This window comes from Mytilus galloprovincialis, chromosome 5 (assembly GCF_965363235.1).
Source record: "Mytilus galloprovincialis chromosome 5, xbMytGall1.hap1.1, whole genome shotgun sequence".
NCBI classification, from domain to species: domain Eukaryota; kingdom Metazoa; phylum Mollusca; class Bivalvia; order Mytilida; family Mytilidae; genus Mytilus; species Mytilus galloprovincialis.
In genome coordinates, this window is record NC_134842.1 from 3807690 (window position 1) to 3831047 (window position 23358).

Here is a 23358-nt window from a genome sequence, read left to right on the forward strand (position 1 = left end):
TTTAAGCTTGTCAGCTGTTCTATGTGTTTCAGCCAGAGTCTCTGATCCATAACACCTGTTTTATATATTCCCCCCTTGGTTATAACAATGGAATCTACTGGCCTACAGTAATATAGGATGAACTAATATGGAATCAGGGTTGACAGAGTTACAGATGGTCAGGCTAGACAACCCAAGGTCACCTAAAAAAATATCTATATATAGAAAAAAGCTGTCACCTCAGATGGAAATTGATTTCAATACCAATTAAATATAAACTGGTCTATACAGTTTAACACGAACTCTTTTCCACTAATATCAATTCTTGGATTAATTCATAATTTATTCCAATATCTTAAAGAACAAAGAAATTCCAAGCCTACAGAACCAAATCAACCCTAAAACTGGGTGACGTCAGTTTTTTTATTCAATAGCCTTTTCCTACCTATCCTTTCCCACAGCATGCATACTTAAAGGTTATTCAAAAGTATAATCACATGTTTTCTGGTGGAGTTTTTATTTCATGATTTGTATCTTATTTGATGTCTATTTCATTAATGAATAAATCGTGAGCTTTGTACAAGCCTTTAGTTTTTCTTTCATATCCATCATAATTTGGATGTGAAAAAAATGACCTTGCTCCATATTGCAATTCTCATTTATCAGTTTTAATGACTGTTTTTTTTTTCACATAAAAGACTGTTATTACTATCTTAAATAAATAACTTCAAAGTGTCCTCAATTCTCACTCACATATTTTACAAAAACTTTTGTTTAGGTCATAAATTTTAAAAAATAACATACATTTGTAGGAACCTACTTTCTAATGTACAAATCTTATCTATGATCTACACTTATTTCTGATTTCAAACTTCCAAGAAAATTTTGTTCCCAAATTACATTGTAGGAAAGTGGTGGATCCAGGGGGTTTTGGAATTGGTAAACCCCTCCTTTTTAACGGGGATATGGTTGAAACTCCCCTTGCAAAATGACAGGATACTCCCCTGTAGGATTCCTTCATTGAAGGAGTGAAATGTTGGTAGTTACACTGTCTGTCCAATAGTTTTATAGGTGTCATATACTTTTGACTACTTCTGCCGGCCCAGTGTTCATGGTGTAAACAAATTAATATGATCATAATATTCCAAAAATCCAAATAAGAGCGTCCAGATCAGAACAAAGCAATAAAATTTTTTTAACTATTGATAACCCAGATTATGATCATGATCATGAAGCTTTATCAGTATTGATTACCAGTAAATTAGCTTGTTATTCTGATAGATCCATTATCCTAATATGTAGTCACATCAATATTGATCTCTACAGTACACTGCGAACAGTACACTGAACTATAGAACCAGAGCTAGTCCAGAGATAAGGTTATCATGACCTATTATTCTATAGAGCAATAACCTACTTTTCATTCTATAGAACGCTGACCTACTTTTCATTTTATAGATATTCAACCTACGTCAATTATATAAACAACTTGATATAAAGCTATATTTAAACACAACACACTTTTCTTCAATTATCCATACACTATAAATAAATATTAGAATCTTTGCTTATGAAAAAATATATTAAATTTTCTAGACAATGGGACTCAATAAGATTTTCCTAGTAACGAAACAGTTTAATGACAAAAGTCTCTTTTTCTTAGCTTAACATTGTTGGTTTGCTGTCTTTTGGAAGAAAAAAAATCAAATCAATCTTTTGAATCCTTTTTGCAAGATGGGAGTTCATGATGAACAAAAAAGACCAACTGTAAATCTCTTCTCTTATTAACAGGTGGCGTAAGTCAATCCGAGGTGTATTATAAATATCTAAAAGTCGGAGAACATATTTCATTATGACCACTTTTAGGTCAATAACCATCAATAGAAGCCATTAGTTAGATTAGCCTAACATAATCAATAACATTTGATAAAAACACCAAATTTCATGTCTTTGTTCCCAACATAAAGCTTCAGTCTGAGGAATGAAATTAAATCCATCACAAATTCTTATTCCAAGCACAAAGAAATCCTTGATATTTTATTTTTACATAAATGGTTTGTAATAAAATACTTCCTAATTATTTTAACTCAGACATAATATTTTTTGCATGGTCTGATAACCACAAAGAAACACGAAATAAAACCATAATGTACCAGAAAATAAGACAAAAAACTCTGAAAACAGAAAGGAAATTATCCAAATCATTGTTAAGCTAGCTTCCAGTGGAACAATGCAGGCCTGTTCATTAGCAAGAGAAAAAAGTGGAAATAATGTTTTCTAATCTCTACCAGATCTTTCAGCATTCTTACATTTCTAACATGACCAGTTTTTTTGTAAAAGAACAAAGGCACTTAAATTAACCTAATTTTAACCTGTATCAAATTTACTTTAACAAGGAGTTTAACCTTTAAATACATATTTCTTTAATAAAATAACGCTTGTAAATATACATTGTTCTAAAGTTTAACATCTTGTTTATAATTTTAATGTTCTTTAAACACATCTTTCTTTGTTAAACATCAGCAAAGCTTAAATTCTGATTAGTTGTCAAATGAAAAAAACACAAAATTGAGAATAAAATTGAGAATGTGCTTATCATTATTTTTTTTTTCAATTTTAAATTAAATAGTTTTTTGTTGAAAGTTGTTCATATTCATTGAATGTGTATTCCAATTGATGCACATAAATACTGCATACAGATTGAAATCTGCAGTATATGCACATCTTAACAGGTAAAATTTAATCTGGTTGACCTATTTGATGGACTAAATGCAGACAACAAAAGGCCCAAAGTTTTTTTTTCTGCCACAGTCAGATAGGAATTTAAAAAGAGTCAAAATGTGTAAACAAACATAGCTTCTTATATTTTTATCAAAATTTTATCTACAGTAGCTTAGTTAACAATCAATGCAAATTTAATTTAAAATTTAAAAATTTACAAATTTTTGGGACCTTAAAATTATTACAAAAGCTAAACTTTTATTCTAAGATTTCAGGTTAACATTGTTATGCTGGATTTGTTTTAACAACTTTATTGCTGAACCTCTTCTAATAACAAATGTACTGCAATCGCAATTGTCTTTCAGCAAAAGCAAATCTGCACATTTCTCAACCCCAGTCCAGTGGCGGATCCAGGGGGGGGGGTTCCGGGGTTGGAACCCCCCTTTTTTTTGGCCGATCAATACATTTGAATTGGAGCATATAGTTGGAACCCCCCCCCTTTTTAAAATGGCTGGATCTGCCACTGCAATCCTTGACAGATAGTAGGTATTACTAGTTAGCTAATAACAAATATTATAGTCATAGACATGCTGTATCATGCTGTATGTTGGAATATTTCGTCAGCTCATCAATGACTGTCAAACTCTAGATGTTGATTAGTGTTACTATTTATAGATCGTATCTCAAACATACATCAAATTACTCCTACTATATCTTGTTTAATCAATTCTACAACTGGGACTTCTAAATGATATTAGTTTCTTCAACTCTGGTATTTAATTTTTAATTTCATTTCATTTTTGAAAATATTTAATATAAGATATAATTTTAGATAATATTGTTCATTTCATCTGCATTCCAGTGCCTGTTATGATACACTGTTTATATAGCCTTTCAGATTCATGACAAAACCTAGTGAAGGGCATTGATACAAACACAGTTCTGCAAAACTTTTAGTCATCAATTCATAAATTCATTTCATGTTTTAAAATATTTGATACATATATATATGTTATCAGCTAATATTATCAAAATGCTTAATAATTTACATTCCATTAAAGTTTCTTTTGGTATTTCAGGATGAAAAGATCTAGTGAAGTGAATGGCTCACAGGAACGTTCTATCAAACTTTTTAACTTTTAGATGTCAAATAGGCTGTAAATGAGCATTTCAAAGATTATATTTATAGGCTGGCTGTGATATAGCTGTTAAAACAATAATCAATCAAGTTTTTATTTTTTTATTTTGAGCACAATAATTCAACTCTTGATTTACAGACAAGTATAAAAGCATGCCCCATTTAAATGACCTTTTAGAAGTTTAATTTACTTTGTTCACCTGAAGGCCGTTTATAGAATTAACCTGAGAAATACATGTTATAACAATATTGTGTCATTTTATATAATGTATAAAGATCACAAAGAAAACTTATGTAATGTTATAAACAGGTATTTTTTTTTATTTTCGTTCAAATTGTTTTGATAACAAAGGAAACTATTTACGAGGACAATGTAGCATATCAACACTTGTAGGTGACATTCTAAACCTTATATATAAACTGTTAGAAATAAATATAAACAGATATCTAATTTTAATTTAGTTTCCTAAATATATTTTGATGTTTAGTATGACGTCAATTAACAATTAACTAGTACATATTTTTGTTTAGGGGCAAGCTGAAGCACGATGGGTGCAGGATTTTTCGTGCTGTATTGAAGACCCATTGGTGGCCTTCAGATGTTTTCTGCTGTTAGGTTTGGGGTTGTTGTCTCTTCGTCAATTCAATTTTATTTAGACAGAAACCCAACTAGACATTTTCACCAAAAATAGAAAAGAGGCGATTATTATGGTCACAATGTCACGTACAAATACCTTCATCACATGACAAAATTATAAATAAATAAAGAGTCTAGACACAAGTTAATTCTACATGGATATTTTCCAATCCTTAAAAAATATGGGAAGATTTTTATCCATTTAATGGACTTCTATTTGTTTTTATCCTTGTAATGTTTATCATTTAAAGTATAGAAACATTGTTGTTTTGTTGTTTTCAAATCTTTTAATATATTAAATTTTAGGTAAGGTGATATCTATTTGTTTATTTATTTGTTGCTAATATCATACAAATAAGTTGAACTATTTCATTCAGACTATTTTGTTTTTATTTACGACTTCCGTGACCTTCCTCAAACTATACATTAGTAAACTAAAGTGATCAATTTGATCAATACTTTAACATGCAGAAGATCTCAGACTATTTCATTGGCTCGATTCATACACAATGTGTTAATGTGTTTATTGTACGGGAGAGATAATCGCTTACTTTTTTTATACTATTCTCCATCATATGAATGTTTTAAGTGCATTCCTGTGCACACTTATAGTGTCAACAAGTACAAGTATATTTAACATACTTTAGTTATTGATGAGGGTGGCAATGATCGTTTTCCGTCAATCAAGCATCAAACACCCGTAGAATCATATAGGTTAAAAATTCTTATAGTGAATAGTTCAACCAGTCTTACTTCAAATGTACATGTATCGTTTTGGGCAATTTTAAAGAAAAGTTCACAGTTAATTGTAATAAAAATTTAGAACCTTTAATTTTCATACCGGTACCCCATTGGAACCCTCATTCAATGTAAAAATTAAAGATTAATACAAACACAAAATTAAATGACTGTGGATACATCTATGTTAAAGAACCTTGACCACAGAAAAGTCATGGTGTTCTCTGGTGAATTTCTGATGAGTCAGCCATATTTGTGGTTTTCTTTGTTGAGATTTGTTTGTATTTCTAGTTAAAAAAGTCAGTCACCTAAATATTCTACTTTACACCAATTCAAACAAAAGGGTCTTTACACCTTATATCCTAAGTCATCTCTATGAAAGAATTTAAATTCTAAAATATAAAGAAGCAACACTTAAATAAATGAGGGAATGTGTCCATGGGACACAGATGATGCCACGCTTGCTTACAAAAATGTATCATATAAAGTTATAAAGGGACATAACAGCAACCCTACCCAAATGTTTACTTGGTCTGAGTTTTGTGATAATAAGTATCGAGTATAAGTTTCATAACATTTGGTCAATGCAAACTCAATTTACAGAATGGAAACCAAAAATTCAGCATTTTTTCCAGCTGATTTTTTTCCCTTTAAGCAAAGAATAGACAGATGTGGCTTCAAACACAAATTAGAATGATTTTATGGAACTATTGTTTATGTATTTACTGACTGGAATGTTTTGTACAGGTATAATGTGTGTCAGTATAAACTAGAGTATTTTGTAAACTAAAGCATGTGTAACATTCCCTGCATACAGACATGACAAGGATTATACAACAGGCATCACAATAACTCATTTGTTTACTCATTATTTGCTTTACAATGACTGTTACAGCACGCTACACACAGAAAAGTCATAACAAATTATGATTGATTGATTGATGTTTAATGTTACTTTCTGCACACTAGGGTATTTCATGAAGACCATTTTGTATTAGTTAAGAAAGTCATAGTACACCAAGACGTCAATGAGGGACAAGTTTGTATTAGCATTTATGGAGAAAGCCAGGATATTTTGCAAAAAAGTAAAATTCATGTAAAAAATTGTGACTTTCCTTTATAAATTTGGAGTAATGTATTATTTTTGTAAAGGCATTATCGTTTCCAGGATTTAATCCTAGGGCTTTTCATATATCATGACGACTAATTAAGGAAAAATCATTTAATTAAACATTGAAGTATCAATACCTAGACCACAATAAAAGTTCTTGACCCAGTACTGAAGTAAAGTTTAATGAATCCAATCCCATCAACTTTTTTCCTATATTGATTCTTCAGAAAACAGACATCACGTTTATTTTGACTTAAATCTTTTTAACGGTGAAATTTTTACATTATTTATATTACCATGTCCCAGAAAAAGTCCATTATACTCAGTTAAAAAATCCAATAACGTCTTGAAGAACTTTTATATCTCTTTGAAATCAATTGTTTGACTAACTTTCTCTTTCAATTTTAATGCTAGATATATTTCTCAGTATTAACATGCTAGACCAAAATATGCATTCAAATACTGAAGCTTCGAAGCCTGACAATTTCAGACAAAATTTGTTTTGGTTATAATTTGTTATTTTTTTTTTGGTAAATCCTTTATGTTCTCCTTAGAAGAGGAAACGTTTTGCAAAACTTGCGTAATTTTTTTGAAAATTCAATTATGTATTTTTGCAAGATTTGAAAAATAAAAACTGCAATTATAAAGGAAATATTAAAACGACACTGCATGATCATGTTGATGTAAGAAGAAGGTTTTATCTTTCATCAAACAATCTCCCACTTTGATCTCTTTTATGACTGATCATTTTACCAAATTTATACTTTTGCTGCGATTTGCCTCACATATTGTCCACAAAATTTTTTTGCATTGAAGTGATCATTACTTGGTGCCATATGACTTCATGTATACCCCCCATGAAAGATTTCAGTGTTTTTCCTTTCCTTTCATGCAGGTAAATCAAGACTTCAACTCACTAAGGCCATCTTATTTTTAACTTGTTTTTTTAAACAATCAAAATCACTTTTTTGATATTTCAGTTTCATCTTTGTCCTTGCAGTGATGGACAACAAGAGACAAACTTATAAACATCACAAATCTATACAAACCTGCTGAATTGGACTTTGAGCTTGAAAGAGTATTCTTCGTCCCAATAATTCTGCGAATATACATCCTACGGACCAAACATCAACACTATAACTATAATGTTTGGCACCCATTAAAAGTTCGGGAGCACGATAATATTGTGTAACAACTTCCTGAGTCATATGAATGTTTTCATCTGGTTCTTCTATCCGAGCCAGCCCAAAATCACAGATCTGAAAAAATAAATAAAAATAATTAAATCTCTGGTCAAGCTTTATCTATCACTCCCCTTCGAGCAATACATGCCAATTCTAGATTTTAGTCTCTAAGATACATGTTTTTTTTATTAGTTATTATTGGCTTTGAACTTGCTTTCAGTATCTGCCAGTGTTCTCATATTGTACTTAACGTCTTGTGTTTGTAATTTTTTGGTGTCACAGGTTAGGGGAGAGTTTGTAACCAGCAAAAAGTTCAACCCTCTGCCATATTCTGATAGTGCCTGTCTCAAGTCAGGAGACTGTTATTCAGTGTTTGTCCTTTGTTGCAGCTGTATATCATATTTGTTTTTTCGTTTATTGTTTTGTACACAAATAATTCACAATGAGTGTATATGCTGTAATTCTATTCAATATAGGGAGATGGACACAAGACCTTATTTCTATGCAAAGTGCCTTGGTTGCTGTACTTTTTCTAAACAGTTTCTCCAATTATCCTAAGTGGGTTGTACATAAGATGATACATTCCTAAGCAAAGTGGCTTGGTTGCTGTTCTTCATCAGAATAGTTTCTCCAATTATCCTAAGTGAATACTAACCTTTAAAACACAGTTACTATTGACTAGTAGATTCCCAGGTTTAATATCTCGATGTAATACCCGGGCTGAGTGAAGGTATTTTAATCCTGAAATAGAAAGGAAAATGTTGAAAAATTCATATATATTTTTATCAAGGGGTCAGCTGAGGCCCAAATCCAGTGCAGGATTTTCTTGCTGCAAAAAGATCCATTGGTGGCTGTTGTCTGCTCTTTGGTCGAGTTGTTGTCTCTTTGACATATTCCCTATTTCCATCCTCAATTTTAGGTATACATATTATATTCTTGATATAAACAAACTAGAGCCAAATCCTTCAAAAGAATGCTGTGCTTAAAATCAGATTGATTAGGCTCTTCTAGAGGTGTGTTTTTATTTATCTCAGATTGATTAGGCTCTTCTAGAGGTGTGTTTTTATTTATCTCAGATTGATTAGGCTCTTCTAGAGGTGTGTTTTTATTTATCTTCCCATATAATTATGCATTTAATATTAACAACAAAGAACTGATTTAAGGTACACCAGACAACTGTTAATGGACTTTGAAATAATATTCTTATATCAAAGAAACAAAGGCATTCTTTTAAAGTTAAATTAATATACTTAAAACTTTTGATGATATAAGCAATCCTAATGATCAATTTCAAAGACAACATTGAATGCAACAAATTTTGTATTTTGATCATTACTGAATAAAATTTATCTTGGGTTGTATAAATTAACATAACAACAAATTTTCTTTTCCCCCCATTAAAGTAAATTCCTTAAACATTGAAAAGTATATTCTTTTTGCTTCAAATAATGTATTATCATTTATTATTACACTTTACATGTGCACATATCTTTGGGCATTAAACTATTATGCTAGTTTTGTCCTTCGATTATGTTCCCTTAGGAGTACTGAATACTTTCTTCAATGTTTACGTATTTTAATATAAAACCAAAAATTTTTATTCACCTATTTTTTTTCAAATTGTTTCATCTTCTATGTTATCAGAAAATTGTTATCATTTTATGAAAGAACTTTTTAATATTGATGTAAACAATAGGCTTATCAAAATATTACTGATTTCTAACTAAAACGTAGTTCAATTGTTGTTGACAGGCTTAAAACCCTGATATAATCGTACTTTCTCAACTGTATTATCTTAAGCTTGTTGTTTTTCAATGAAAATTGTCAATTATCTCTTAACTAAAGTTTAAATAATAATATTATTAGCCAACAATAAATATATTTGTGTGTCAGTTCATTTATTATGTCATTGACACGTTTTTTTTTTCTATATAGGAGTTCGGTTTACAAAATATTTGAGGACAGCATTTAAATTTTAGCTGATTTTTCACTTTGTCATAAAATATGTTACCAGATTAAAAAAAATTTTAAAAAATATCTTGTTCAACAAGATGTGACATGAATATATCATCTTTAAATATGTTTCTATTTATAGATCACATTATAAACAAAATTAATTATCAGCTTCAGTTACACGTACTATTGATGCAGACAGTTATAATTACTGACTAAATTATTGAATTATTTCTCATTAGAAAAATATTTAGTGTCGAAAAATGAAACAGATGAATTAATCTATAAGAAAAAGACTGTCTACTAACAGAAAAACTCTATAAACAAATGTTGTGTGTGTCTGTTTTCTTTTCTTTGCTTTTTTTTGGTCGTTTTTCTTTTTTGCCTTGGCATTGTCAGTTTGTTTTCGACCTATTAGTCTGACTATCCATTTGGTATTTTTCCCCTTTCTTTGTCAATTGTCACAGATGGGCTAAGACCCAGACAAAAATGTCAAGTAGGGGAACTGAAGAATACTCAATTGGATCCTTGGAAGAACGGATTAATAGAAGGAAGTTGACTTCTCCATCAGAAACAAGTGATTTTTTCTTTAATACAGCATTCTCATTTAACCATATATTTCCGAATTAAAGGTCAAACACTTTTAATTCAGTTAATACTTAAAATGTGAATAAACTTCCTTTTAACCAACTGATAATATTTTTCCTTCATCTTTAAAGGGGGGATTACCCAACATTCACATGAATCAACCTTGAACATTTATCAGCAGAAACTTCCTCCCAGCACTGCTACTGGTAAACTTCATGGTCACACAATTATAAGACGGTATTTGGCTATGCTGATTTTTAAAAACCTTACAAGGACCTTTAGTTGTTAATTTCTGTGTCATTTTGGTCTCTGTTGTGCAGAATTATCTCATTGGCAATAATCATACTACATCTTCTTATTTCTAAATAAAATATCTGCAGATAAAAGATTGATCCTTATTTACACATAAAGAGGTTGTGGATGTATTAGAAAAATGCTAAACAATATCCACTTTCTAAATAGGAAACAATGTGTTGTTTACCTACGACTATCGTCAGTTAATATCATCACGGTATCAACCAGGATATGACCAAATATGCGTAACAGAAGTTATCATACCACTACCACTTGACTGTCCGGAAGTCTAAAGTAAAAGATGGACAGCTTTCCTATCCTGAAGTGGATGAAAGTTGACTTAAACCTTATCTCTATTGGTTCATATCTCTTGTATGGAAGGAAATTTGGTTTATGTATAATAAAGATTTTCAATAGACAAAGAACAGAATCATCTCTTCCTGGAATAGATGAGTAGTATGAGGAGGAAATGTACAATCAAATTATTTTGAAATCTATTATGTTGAACAGATGAACATTTTCAACAATATAAAAATGTTTAAATTTTCATTGCAATATAAAACATGTGTCATGCAGACCTCGAACCTTTCTTTAAGTATCAAAAGGGTTTTACCGGTATAAACCACTAACTAAATAGAGCCAGATTTATTTTTCATGAATATTTTTTTTATTATAAATCATATAAGCACATGCTGTATTCAAATTAAAGATGTCAACTTTCAACATATTCATGTCATTTTTCTACACATAAAAATCATGAACTTTGCTGTAAAATTTGTATTGTAATAAGTATTGTTGAAATGTGCGTGTTATAAATATATATATATACATGGTAGGAGGATATCAGATCTGAAGGGCTTTTTACATGATGCACTTCAAGTATGTTGACTTTAAACTTTCCATGTCTAATATCCGGGCCAATTACACTTACAAATGTATTGTGAATAATACTTTGATGCTGTTTTGAATAGTTAAAAAGAGAACAAAAATCTCCTAAGCCATCCTCATCCAAACTAATATGGATGTATCTAGTCGTAAGGAGAGATTGTATCAATAGAAAGACTTTGACGTGGTCTGATGTGAGAGGTTGAGGTGATACGATGACTTACCTCTGAGTATTTGGTATAGAAAGACTTTGACGTGGTCTGATGTGAGAGGTTGAGGTGATACGATGACTTACCTCTGAGTATTTGGTATAGAAAGACTTTGACGTGGTCTGATGTGAGAGGTTGAGGTGATACGATGACTTACCTCTGAGTATTTGGTTTAGAAAGACTTTGACATGGTTTGATGTGAGAGGTTGAGGTGATACAATGACTTACCTCTGAGTATTTGGTATAGAAAGACTTTGACATGGTCTGATGTGAGAGGTTGAGGTGATACGATGATTTTATGCAGGTCACTTTGCATTAATTCTGTCAACACATATCTAAGGTTGGTTAAGGAAAATTCACAATGTGAAAATCTGCATTAAATACAATGTTAACCAAAACAAAATTATAATTATATCTAAAAGACAATGCATATAAAATAAGATGTGGTATAATTGCCAATGAGATAACTTTTCAGCATAGACAGAAGTTTGCAGCATTAGATCACAGTACAGACTTTAACAATTAGCAAACTTCATGCTGTAGATGAAGTCTAAAATGTATAAAAGGCTTACATTGTATAATTCACATTAACATTCATAAATTCTATGTTTAATATATTAACAAAATGTTTAATTCAAAGAAAAATATTAAAAAGACAAACATGATATAATATTAACGAAGTCATGTCACGACAATGTATAATCTTGAAGCAATAAATTTTACAAGAAATCATTAATACATTATATGAACAACAGAAAATTAGTTCTTTATATGACTGTGCGATGTTAAGGCTTCACCTGATGTAAAACAATATTTGTAATAGCATAATAGCAATTGCGTATTAAAAACTGAGTCGAGACACCGTCTTATTGTGTCAATGTCCTTGAGGACGGAAGTCTTAAAACCAACAAAACAAAGAGCGCTGCTGTCATTTATATAATAAACAATCATTTTATAAGGACAAAAGACAAAGATGATTTTACTGATCAATTTACAATTGATTATTTGTTAAGGAGTACATGTGCAGAGAGTTAATCTTAATATAGAAGTGATACTTTGTTCTAATCCTTATTTCTAGTATTATTTAAGAAAATTATGCAAATATTAATTAAGTCACTTTATAATCTTTTAATCTTAATCCACTTTTCAAACAAACAAAAAAAACTTCATTCTTTGACTTTCCAATACATTGTACTTAAATTGAACTAATGAATTAAGACACATACTACAAATACATTTTTATGGCTTTTTATCCTCTCTTTTTTCAACATTTTTTTTAATTTAAACAATCATCTGTCAAATTACAAATAATTTGCATAAAATTAATCAAAAGTTTTTGAATAAAAACGAAGAAAAATCTGTGTCATTGGTGAAGAAATATGATCTTCTTTATACTCTTCAAATAAAAATCTATCAAGCTCCACTGTATCGATTCTCTTAAATATGGCACAAATGTTTTTGATTTTACATCTCCATGGAAACAGAGTGTCATCCTGTTTGCATGTCTCTATAGTTCAGTGTCCCTAACGAAAGACAAAAAAATCAATGTCAACATATCAGATTCCCTAACAAAGACTTTTTTTTCATAATCTCCTTGAAATATTAATTTAATGTTGACAAGTTTTCATTGTATGATAAGTATCATGCTTTGTGTCCTTCATGCCTGGAGAGAAAAGACGAAAACAATTGTCAACAAAAGACCCTGATATGACTGATAAAAGGTCTCCAATAAAGAAACATTTAAAGAACCGACAAATTTTCATGTTTAAAAAATCGTCTTAAACATAGAACCATCCAGATCTGACTAAAACTTCAGGTTAAAAAAAAATTCTCAAACAAAGAACCATCAAAAGAGGACAAACCATTCATTTTTAAAAATTGGAAAAAAGTAAAAACAAAGGAGTGAAATAATAGAATACACTGCACTCAAATCAATAGAAAGTGTAATCAGGAACTTCCGTTAATGATTGGACAACAAAGTGATCAATCTGTAACCCATTAAAAGTTCAATACTAGTACCTTAGTACAAGTACTAAAAACTTCATGTTAATTACATAACTTATCAACAAATTTGTCATTACTCAGGGTCGTGTATTCCTTTGTATAGATCCTGTCAATCCTCAAATTGCCAAACAAAATCATGTCAAAATAATCTGTTCATTTTAAATGACAATAACACTCCAGATTGTAAAATTTAGGTTTGATATGTTTTCCATTCATACACATGTGTAATAAACATTTTCTACTGGTTGCCAGTTTACTTATTCATCCATTTAGTAAACAATCAATGATATTTAAAGGTGAGAAAGGAGCTTGTTGATTTTCTTCTCTATGAAGCAAAAATAAACTTAGCTTTGAAGTTCTGACAAAACATATCAACAGAATATATATATATCAAAGATGTAAATTTTCACAAAACTGTTAGAAGACTCAGAGTGGGTGGTTTATCCGAGAACCAAAACCACAAGTTTATCTCAAATCCTATCTCAAAAGTCAAAATATCCTATCCTACGTTAATCATCATCAAAGTATGAAAATCCAATCTAAAAAGTTTTATAAAGTTATTTTATACAAAGGTTACAAGCTTATCAAATGTATTTATAAAAATAATCTTGGAGTTTCTTAATAACAAGTAATTTCAATATAATTAAAATAGAGAATTCATCAATGCTATGATTTATAGGTTCTATTTAGGGATCACATGTCTATATACAGCCACAAATTAAGTATATTATTTTAGGAAATTGTTTCGATCCAGGTCATTGATTTTCCGTGAACTTTATGGTCACCCCTCCCCTAATGTTTCTTCCTCAACTTTAACAAGTGTCAAATTTTCTGTTCCCATCACACCCATCCAAAGCTGATCACAAGGTCTCAGCAGTCCTTAGAAACCCCATTGATGTTAAAGTTCATATATTCATACAAAGGATTTAAATATGATGTTTGAATTTTTTATTCATTATTCCCTCAATGTTGTGAAGATGCAAGTACGCTAATTTATGAATAATTTAAGATGCACTGGTATACACTAATATACCCAAACTTTGGACCCCTTATCATAACCCAGTCAATTATGTGCATTTGCAAGCAATATAAAACACATGCACTTTTCATAATTATATTAGAAACAATCATATCTTTTTATCAATCAACAATAAAAACTAACACAAAAGCCAGTAGAAAATCAATTGTTTATCATGACATCACATTAACACATCACACCACCAATCTGTCTATTTTAATGCATCATTACAGAGTTTTGTAAAGTCTATTTAATCTAGATAAAAGTAAAACACATGGAGGACTTTCACTACTTCCTGACTATTGACAAACGTTTGTCCTTGGGACAGACACAATGACATTGAAAACTTTACTAACAAAGGAAAAACATACAGGTCCTCAGGGCTTCTGAGAATATTATATATCACTTATAAAACATAACTTTATGGTATTATTGAAGATATATATTCTTTATCATTTGTTAAACTTTCCTAAACCGACTATTGTATTCATTGTCTATAGTGTGTTTTCGGGTTGATGTCTGTGTTATTTACTTCAACTCCTTTAAATATATTCATTATCTTTTTAAGTTCAAATTTTTCCAGTATAGTTCCTTCCCATGCTCCTTTTTTTCCTTAATTGAAGATCTTTTTATACTAAATTAGCATAGAATGAAAATATACAACATAGTAATTGATAAGTTTCAAACTGTTTGCATTGAATTTTCAAATTCAGTATTTTTCTTTTTATCAAATTTGTCTGAATTATTTACCCTGGTCAGCCTTACTGATTCAATACATAAAACACTCACTTAGGACAATCATGTACTTCAGTACATTTTCTATCAATAAATGTAAGACTCATACATGGTAAGTGTATCCACCTTAAATGACCTAATGATGGACACTTAACATGCTCAAGGTTATTACTACATGGATTTGCACAATTTATGGTACACTATACAGGTTACAACTTCAATCAATTCGTCATATTCCCCTGTTAAGAGTCTGTCTTAGGTTATTCATCCCATGCCTGGCTTTCTCTCTTAATCTGACTTCCATTACTTTCATGGTAACATTATGAACTAACTTTTGAATGCAAGTTCATTTCTTTTCATGACTGAAAAGTTCTATGTTGTTTGTGATCGTTTATATATATTTCTTGACCACTCATTTTAAGATGCTTATTTTGGGGACTTTTCAGGATCATAACAGGGTAAGGTTTGGTCAAAACAGGTCTTCAGGGGTTAAGAGCAATCTGAGACTGATCTAGATTATTTTTCTTTAAAACAGTCACTTAACATAGATGCTGTATCATCACTTGATCTGAACTTGAACCAGGATAAACTTCCTTACAAGGAAAACCATCGAAAAACTATATTTAGCTTCTTAGGAGGTCAAAACATAAAAAGGTTTCATTTTTAAGAACCCTTGTCACCAGGAAGTATAAAGACACAAACCTAGAAATGAGTGATAAGTTTTGTCTACAGATAGATCACTGTAAATGGTTATCATTACATTTTGTAAAGATATTTTACCATGTTTATCATAGCACCAATTTTCAACTTTTAATTCAAATTATACCATAATGCAATAATGCCATTAAATATAACTCTAAGTTACTGTCTGCATTTATCATGCTTTAAAAAAACTTAAAATGTGCAAGACCAACCCCCTTTTCCCCTCCAAACTTGATGAAAGTTATCATGGCATTGACATAATATGGTGTAAAAAATATACACCCGTTCCTGCCACCACCTTCATAGGAATAATTTATCTTATACTAAGTTATATATTCTACTCCAATATCTCTCTGTCATACCATAACATCTTATAATCTATCTATGATTTATAGCCTTAAGATATGCCTTATATGTCTGATTGTCTCCATTATGGCATTTTCACTTTTCTAAATTCCTGGCCATTAAAATCCTAATCAATAGACATAACTGTTCATTAAAACCTTTGTACTGTTAGTAAATTGAAGGTAAAAAATGGTACACCATTCAGGTGTTCTATTTAATTATGGCGTCTAGACTGTATTTTTTCAGGGATCTGTAGTTATATAGATACTACGCCTCACTTCATTGTACCACTGCAAGATGTGCAATTACAAGAGAACATCACTCAAACTGTATCTCAATAAATATTGGGTTTCAGATATGCCAGAATGCAATGCTATTTTATATCATTTCAAGCAGAACTGTTTTTATTTGAATTGCTTCTTGCAGGCCACTCATCAGTATTTCCAAAACAAAAGCTACAAAAACTTGAGGAATTTTTGTCTTCATGAGAAATATACACCTGTACATCACTTAATAGTATCTATAGGGGTTCATTTAATTTCATATTGTTTATTTTTCAGAGGACATATTTGACACAATTTTGTCAATTATAAGGGAAAAAATTGTATTTTCCATGTAAACGGTATTCTATAAATGAAGTGCATTTTTTTTAATTTCTTTTAAATAGATGCATATATATATACTTTGTAAACTGCCTTATTTTCACTCAAATAATTTTAGGTCTCAGAAAGTAAAGCTCTAAACATCTAATGAAGTTTGTGTTTAAATTCTGTACCAAGCACCTGCCAATAATTTTGAGTTACAAATAGGCATGCAGCAACCCTTTGTAAATAATTTCTATAAATATTTATTTTTCTTTTGGTCAGCAATCTTTATGGTTGAGTGTTTTGACCTGGTGACCTTTCTAACCGCATACAATTGTTATAGAAACTATCAAATTAGCTACCCTACAGGTTGGACATGAGTTTCCACCCTATAATGTCAGACAGGGCTGTTACCTTCTGACTTTTATTTCACCCTGAGGTAGGACACACGATGAAATTGACTTCAAATGAAGCGTGACCTTCACCTACAGCTTATGAAGGGAGGACACATGACATTAAGAGTGTGGAATAGAAATCCGATAGCGTTCGCCAGTTAATTGATCTCAGCAATCATTTACATTGGTGGCTTAGGGGTCAGCGAACCTAAAGATAGCTAAAGGCCATCGACTAATGTGCTTCAAAACAAGATATCTCTACAGAGCAGGTTGTTTATGCAAATATGGTTAATGACTTTCAAGATTAACATAATTAAATTTGTATCAAGTATGGGAAATAATGACAAGGATGATTCTTCAATGCTGCTACATAATTTTCTCTGAATTCATAATTTTGTATTTTTTTTTTACAATTATTGAAAGATGATAAAAAAAAACATTTTCAGGTGAGCTGATATACTTATAATGTTGCTAATTAAGTGGCACACATTATTATTCAGTTTGGACAATCTACCAGACAATTTAAGAGAGATGAGAGGTTCAAGCCTAGGGATTTAGTGCCTTAGATACACATGTATATATTTGGGCCAAGAGAAACGAGAAATCTTTATTATATTTATCAGCAAAATTAAGTGATTTTTAATTGTATCACCCAAGTATGCAGTAACCTATAAATAGTAATAGGACAAGTGCTTCCAAATAGTTTGTAAATGTAGTAATTTAGTTCATGCATGTATACTCGGAATCGACAGGAGAGAAATGTTAACATATTGGATATCATAAACTGTTTTATTCTGCAATTGACTACTTTATATATTGTACATATAGAACTAGAGCCCACATCATTACAACTATAACAAATTTTCCTGTTAGAATATATAAAAGGGCCATAAAATTGATGTATACAATTACATGTTCCACTTGTAGGATAGATATCTTGATATTATTAGACCGAAGTTCATGACCTGGCTATACTACATAATGAATGAAGTAACAGTATACATGTACCTGTAGTAAAGATCTTAATCTCATCTACCTACAGGTTAAATACCTCCACAGTGGACTAACATTTTAGGTGGCTTTTTTATTTAAAATAATGAAGAATCAGAATTAAATTATTAAAAGGGGAAAATATATCAAGTCAACGGAATTCATATTATTTTATTATATTTCTTCTTATTAGTAAAATTTATGAAAAAATTTAGAGCAATGACAATTGAAATTCATATCATGTTTGGTTAAAAATGTGTCAGCTTAGTATCTCCGCAAAACTTAAGCTAGCATCTTAATTTTAACATAAATTGTTTTAGGTAATTACGAAACATTGGGACTAAAACAATTAAATTGGCCTTGAAACTATGGGTGCTATGAACTGAATGGTATAAGGAACAAAAATGTCAGAACTGAAACCTGAATTTTACTTTTGATTGTTGCTACACTACCCTTATCAAAATGGACCCATGCACCATAAATGTGGACTATGTTCCATTAGGAAGTGAGCAACATTTAATCAGTACTTTTACTGTAAAAGTTTGCAATAGTCCCTTGTACCGTCAGTCACAACATATAACAATCAACAAAGCCACGGAATACCACCAGATAACAATAATAAATAGGTGATAACTTTATTTATCTTCTGTTTATATTCATTCATTGTACCTTATTTACCTCTGATAGGTAAATTCTTACACTGAAATATACGGTGACAATTTACGATGTCCACGGTACACGTTGATACAATGGTTTTACTGACTGACACTTCTGATTAAGTACAACGTATATTATACAGATAAATACATGTACATCTCATTCATAAACAGCTGATAAGTACGGGAAATTAACAAATTATTGCCAGGTTATTGTACATATGAATAATGTGACTTGGTGATGATCTGATGATCGTAATAAAAACAACTTCCATTCTGATATCTGATACATAAATCTGTATGCAGAATTTTCTAAAAATATAGAATTAAACTCGCATGTGGTCCATTTTTCAATAATGCCCTTAATAATTTCTGAATTTACAGCAATTTATAATGGTGAGTTTTCTATTTTATAACATCCCTTATCCTATTTAAGTTTTTATTTTACAATCTTTATGGTGTCAGGACTAAATGAACATGGACTTTGATCTCCTAAGCATTGTAACTGCTGTCTTTCATACTACATGCATACTTTGAAACCCATATCTACATGTACTAAACTTTGGCAGCTTTTCTCTAGTTTTCTATGACATACATGTATCTCTTGATTTTCTTATTTATGGAATTTGTTGTGTCGAAGGCAGATATTTTAAAGACCAATTGCAAGTTGATTTTTTATGAATGAGTTACTGACAGATTGACCTAAGGTCAATCGGCGTTAATGACATCATTGAACAAAATTTCAATTTATATCAAATACCACACAATTTAATTCCAATTAGGAACTTTACGCGAACTTTTCAATATAACAAGAATGAATTAAATTCTTCCAGAGTGAACTTTAAAAATAATTATACCATTAAAATGTCTATATGGAAAAGTAATTTTGATCCTCAATTGAATTTCAAACAAAGACCAAATACATTTGCTGAGATTTATAGCAAAGTGCAGCCGTAATTTGTTTCTTGGTACATATAATTAGGTTAAGAACTTATAAAATATTCAATATGGTAATTTTTTCTTCCTCGCTTGAAGACGGTAATAGTGAAAATTAGTTTAAAATTAAGTTAGCAATGTGAAATGTAACTATCATTGGTTAAAAGAAATAAACCTATACTTGACGTTATGTAATATGTATTTGAGTACAAAGATAATGTGAACTATATGTTAAACGAAGTAGGAAAATACTTATAAATGTAAATCCCTCTGAATGACTTGATAACACCATTAAAGTACAAGAAAATGCAAAGTCAGCAATACTGTAAGGAAACCAGTCTGTACTACTGTTCCCATGAAAATAAACTGACCTGGAACTTATCATACTGAGCCACCTGATTTGTAAGGACAGGTGCAAACCTGGAATATTTTATGATGTACTTATCTTAGAAAGGTGTTGTAATAGTCACAAGGTTAACTCTACAAATGTCTTACTCTATAATATCATTGACATTGGTCCAAACATTATTTGACATAGTTTATAAGCCAGCTTTTTGGGGAGATTGCCTATGCCAAAGTTTGATACTGTTTTGACTTTTAACAGTCCTCAGGAAAACTTGCATGGGCCAAGGGGACACTGACAAATTGCAAAAGATTGTCAGACCTCAACATGCTCAAAGCAATCTTTGATTTCTTTTTCTATTTGTTAAATATTTATCTCTTTCTATTCATAAAAATATACACACAAACCTTTACTGTAAGGATCACTATAGATCATACATATGCAGGTTTTATTAAAAAGGATACACTTCATGGAAGAAATCTATGTGAGGTGGTTGTAGAATGTCCAGTGCTGATAATACCTAAAATATAAAAACAATTTTTAGATGAGAAATACATTTATCATTAAAGGCAAGCTTGTTATATGATACATGTATGTTGATGTACATGTTCTTTTAATATAAAATATGTTACAAGTATACTTGTCTACATGTCCATTGAATCTTACATACTGTGCAATAAATGTTTATTATTCATAGAATATCATTTTCATGGATTTTTAAGGGTATGGTTGAATTGAAGTGCACATTTTCTATATAGGTTTATATCATGTATATGCAGACTTTCCCCATACTAAGAAATCAAATAGCCACAAAAAAAAGAAAACCACGAAAATTGATACTCATGAAAATAAATGCATCCACAGTAAAGAATTGGCTATCTAAAATAGAGGCGATCCAGGTCAATGTTGACTTATATGCACTTAAAGACCTGTTAATAAGACATTCCCCTCCACACAGACACAGCAAATGTATTGAGGTTTTTATGTCTTGTACAGCTAGGGATTTAACAACATGTAAACCTAAACTTCAAACAAACTTTTCATAAAGGCTTTGTATAATTTTTATATCTCTGTCTGTTTTCCACCATAAAAATGTTGAATTCCATTAAGTTAACTTCTTGTGTTTAGATAGGCAACACAGCAAGTCACAGGAGTCCAAATAATATTTTTCTTTTACTCCAGTTTTAAAATACAATTTAGATTGAAATGTTAAAATCTATTATAAAATAATGATTTTTTAATCCAATGAAGTTTATTAATATACATTTAAGTCTGAATAAAGAAATCGATTTCAATTGTTAAACTTTCGCTGTTTAATGTTATCTCAAAATTAGTAGTTGACCTTTAAACTTTTCAATTAATTTAAAGAGACTAAATTTTTATTGGTCTGGAAATTGTAAATAAATCAGGATGAAAGATTCAAGTTGCATGCAATCTGTACATTGCTCAGAACTTATTATGCATGAAATATCTGCTACCCAACAACCCTGATTATCAATTATAGCAGTGAGCTGGCTAGATACAGTGCATTAGGTCAAGTCTAGGACATAAAGCTATTATCCATTGCTTGATGTGTTTCACCAGCTTCTGATTTTGTCATTGGCTTCTCAGGGACTGTTTAGAATTTTCCTTGGACATCAACATCAGTATTTTTGTTATTTTACTTTCTGATTCAGAAAAGCTTAGACAAAAACATTCAGTTCATTATTTAGAAAACAGTTTAGCATTCAATTTTACTTTGAAGCCAAAACTCTGCTTTTAGCTTTTTTCTCTTTATCATGTTTATTACATGTATTTTCAAATAATTCATGTACAAAAAGTAAAAGATTATATATAGTATGCAGAGATAACTATAAAAGAGAAATGTCTAGAGCAACAAAGGTGACCTTATCAGCTGTTTTTTCACCTGTACAGGTAAATAATTACAATTTATTCATCTTTTGATTCTCTGATAGAAAATCTTAAAATCAATCTTTTTACTTGTGATAGAAAATCTGACAGACTTTCTACTTTAAGACTTGGCCGACTGCAGGTGTGATATTTAACTCAAGGTGTATATAGGTACAATAAATTTACAGGCTTTAACTTCACACAATTAATTCCCTCCCATTATATATTAGGGAAGACAAGATGATTATACAGAAAATAATTTCTGACTACATTTATTCATTATTATACATATTTCACAACTGAGCGATTTCTATGTTGATTAATGATTTAAATTTATTTACCACAAGTTTAACATTTGATGGGATAAAATAGGAGTGGAGTAAGTTCTGTTGTCAACTTGAGGTGACCTGAGAATTCTTAATTCTCTCTCATGGAAATAAATATTCCAAATCTTTTGTTCAAGTCTTTGGAAAACTCAGTCAGTGTACAATGTAAAAACTTAGCTTCAATTTGATTATAAAGTTTGTTTTAGAGAAGTCTAAACATCATATTTAAACACATGTTCATTTTAGATGAACTCAGTCTCTCTGGCTGACTGCGGTATTGTTTGTTGCACTAACTCTTTGTTAAATATAATAGATCTCTATGTCTCATAAGTACTTTCAGACTTTTATGCAATTTTATTAATGTAATATTTCTTAAATTTATCATGAATGAGATTTCAAAAGCCAACATCAAAAGAACTCCGAACAAATGACTGTATAATTAATGAACTATCAATTTAATTAATATCACAATTACTAATACAATTAGATGTCATTAGAGAATATGATCAATCAGATCAATACGATTGGTGTAATTTGTCATGTGATCTCAGTAAAAGTATATCATACACGATATGATACATGTGTAAATGGCTGTATTATTGTCAGTTTTACATTTAATTGATTTTATAACAAATACGTCTAATTTATATGCTATTCTTATTTTATTTGAAAATAAGAGTCACTGAAAGGACATGCATAAAGCTAAATCTTTATTATTTATTGGATATATAAAAACATTCAGACTTTAGTTTATCGAACTAATAGAAATAAAATTTAGATTTTACAGGATCTCAATTGAAATATATATAATAAAGCAAATTAGTAAGGTTTAGTTACATACATGTACAGATAGATTTTGGTGCCAGGGGCCAGGAGAAATAATTGCAACAAGTCAGGTTTAGAACTTTAGATAGACAAATAAATTTTGTTACAACAACTACAATGAAATTAAGTACAAATTAAAGAATTTTTATAGATATCTCTATAACCATGATAA

At 30.3% G+C, this 23358-nt stretch overlaps 1 protein-coding gene across 2 annotated transcripts in view; it reads right to left on the reverse strand.

Annotated features, from left to right (window-relative positions):
- Positions 1 to 23358, reverse strand: part of LOC143074976 (serine/threonine-protein kinase NLK-like) — a 40644-nt gene that overhangs the window by 11452 nt on the left and 5834 nt on the right. For both annotated transcript variants that reach the window (XM_076250178.1, XM_076250177.1), the window contains exons 3-6: positions 20610 to 20665; positions 11666 to 11772; positions 8164 to 8249; positions 7374 to 7583 (exon numbers count right to left, since the gene is read on the reverse strand). In XM_076250178.1, the coding sequence (XP_076106293.1) occupies positions 7374 to 7583; positions 8164 to 8249; positions 11666 to 11772; positions 20610 to 20665 (459 nt within the window). The remainder of the gene's footprint in view (positions 1 to 7373; positions 7584 to 8163; positions 8250 to 11665; positions 11773 to 20609; positions 20666 to 23358) is intronic.